The sequence below is a fragment of the Poecilia reticulata genome, linkage group LG3 (assembly GCF_000633615.1).
Source record: "Poecilia reticulata strain Guanapo linkage group LG3, Guppy_female_1.0+MT, whole genome shotgun sequence".
NCBI classification, from domain to species: Eukaryota; Metazoa; Chordata; class Actinopteri; order Cyprinodontiformes; family Poeciliidae; genus Poecilia; species Poecilia reticulata.
Genome location: NC_024333.1, coordinates 31,051,262 through 31,053,364, shown reverse-complemented (window position 1 = coordinate 31,053,364; position 2,103 = coordinate 31,051,262). Strand labels below are relative to the sequence as shown.

At 41.4% G+C, this 2,103-nt stretch overlaps 1 protein-coding gene across 1 annotated transcript in view; it reads left to right on the top strand.

Annotated features, from left to right (window-relative positions):
* ddx21 (DEAD (Asp-Glu-Ala-Asp) box helicase 21) overlaps positions 1 to 2,103 on the top strand; it is an 8,720-nt gene that overhangs the window by 3,897 nt on the left and 2,720 nt on the right. Inside the window, exons 2-5 of the mRNA XM_008405933.1 lie at positions 69 to 230; positions 1,341 to 1,460; positions 1,549 to 1,622; positions 1,765 to 1,924. Of these exons, the coding sequence (XP_008404155.1) occupies positions 69 to 230; positions 1,341 to 1,460; positions 1,549 to 1,622; positions 1,765 to 1,924 (516 nt within the window). The remainder of the gene's footprint in view (positions 1 to 68; positions 231 to 1,340; positions 1,461 to 1,548; positions 1,623 to 1,764; positions 1,925 to 2,103) is intronic.

The window sequence follows — 2,103 nt, the reverse complement described above, 5'->3', positions numbered from 1 at the left end:
CAGTTCTTGAATATAAAGCCACATTTGCTGAGCTGTTAAGTTTTTCCTTTCTTATTTGGTGCTTTCAGAGTTCCCAGTCCCTCCATGGGGATATTCCACAGAAACAGAGAGAGACGACTCTGAAAGGTTTCAGGAATGGTGTCTTTGAGGTCCTTGTTGCCACAAACGTCGCCGCCCGTGGATTAGACATYCCAGAGGTCGACTTGGTGGTCCAGTGTTCTCCGCCGAAGGTTRGCTCACACAGAAACTCACTCTGCTCAACCAAAATCGGCTCTGGTGTGAAACAAGCCATTATCAGATTTCAAGAAAAAAAAACGCAGCACTGATAAAATCTATTATCATAACTGGGGCTGGACGAAATGGCTGAAAAMCGCATCACGATCAATCAAGCRTTTCATATCAGTAGATCAATAATATTGATAATTATTCACATTCAAAATTAATCCCAAAGGGTTAATAAAATATTAGTTTTGATTTTAAATAWCTGAAATACTTCCAAAATGATGCYGTGACCTTTCCTGTTTTAGCCACAGTTTTAACTCCACGCACAKGTTTTTTATTTTTCCACYATTTAATTTTTACTTTTAAACAACCTGTTAGCCTGCTGCTAACAGGTTSTTGCTAGGCAACCAAASTTGGGGGGTGGGGGGATGGACTTGAAACTTCTTTTTACCCAGAARGTTGTTGCTAGGTAACCAAAGAGCGAGTGAATTAGTTAATGCTACCAACCTGGCTTAGCTGGGTGTGAGAGGCTGAGTGGCTAAAGCCTTTCCTCTGCCTACATCTCCCAGAATGCTGTGCGGTTTTGAATTGGAGTTCAGTGAATATTCTGTCAGATATTATTAGTGATCACGTGTATTGCGACATATAATTTTAGCAACTTATTGCAGCAATTTTATACTTTTCTTAGGCCTGTAACTTACTATTTTATTCATAAGAATGTAATTTTAATTATTTTTATTTTACAATAAAGGTGCATCTTTTTACGTTACTTCAGGCACACTGCAGAATCATGCTTGACCTTTTCTAGAAGCTGTTGCTCCAGGAGTCACCAACTCCAGGCCTGAGAGCCACAGACCTAAGATGCATCGCTGCTCCAGCACACCTGAATGCAATTGATTCATTACCTCTTCACCTTTTTGTTATGTTTGACAGATTCCTAGTAATGAGTCAGGTGTGTTGTAACAGAGGTGCATCCAGAAGTTACTCTGGAGGTCTAGAGTTGGAGAGCCGTAGCAATGAATATTGAAAACAAAGKCATTTAGTTTTTAAATGAGAAWAACTTGATATAAATCAATAACATCTTGGCATGAATAAGCAATTTTSTACGTTGTCATCAGGATGTCGAGTCCTACATCCATCGTTCAGGGCGAACAGGACGAGCAGGCAGGACTGGCGTCTGCATCTGCTTCTACCAGAGGAAGGAAGAGGACCAGTTGCGCTACGTAGAGAACAAAGCCGTAGGCGTCTTTCACCAACTTGGTTAGATTCTGGCTATTTTACTTGTTTAAGTTGATACTAAGTGCTTTTTGTTTGATTTCATTTTAGGGAATCACTTTCAGGCGAGTCGGTGTTCCAACTGCCAATGACATCATCAAATCATCCAGCAAAGACGCCACCAGGTATGTATGGGAGACTCTGCTGCTGTCATTCATAAAGCTATTGTAATATTGAACGTTTATGAAGTCATTCAGCTKGTCGGTTACAAGATTTTGTCGGGATTTTAACGGTCTTCATAAAATCCTTTTCCATTCTTGTTTGCAGGTTTTTGGACTCTGTTCCAGCCACAGCTGTTGAATATTTCAGGGAATCKGCAGAGAAGCTGATCAAAGAGAAGGGAGCGGTGGATGCACTCGCTGCTGCTCTGGCTCACATTTCCGGAGCCACGAGTCTGGAGCAGAGATCTTTGCTCAACTCTGACGCTGTGAGTTTCGTTTGCCCTCAGAAACTCTTTATTTCAAACCTTTCAGAGTGACTGCAGTTGGTTAAACTGCATCAGATCCAAAACCTGACCTTTGTATATATAACCCCGGGTGTTTTCTCTTGTTTCATTGGTGCTGCTCTTCTTGCTGGGGTTGGGCGACGAGGCTTAAAAATAAAAGA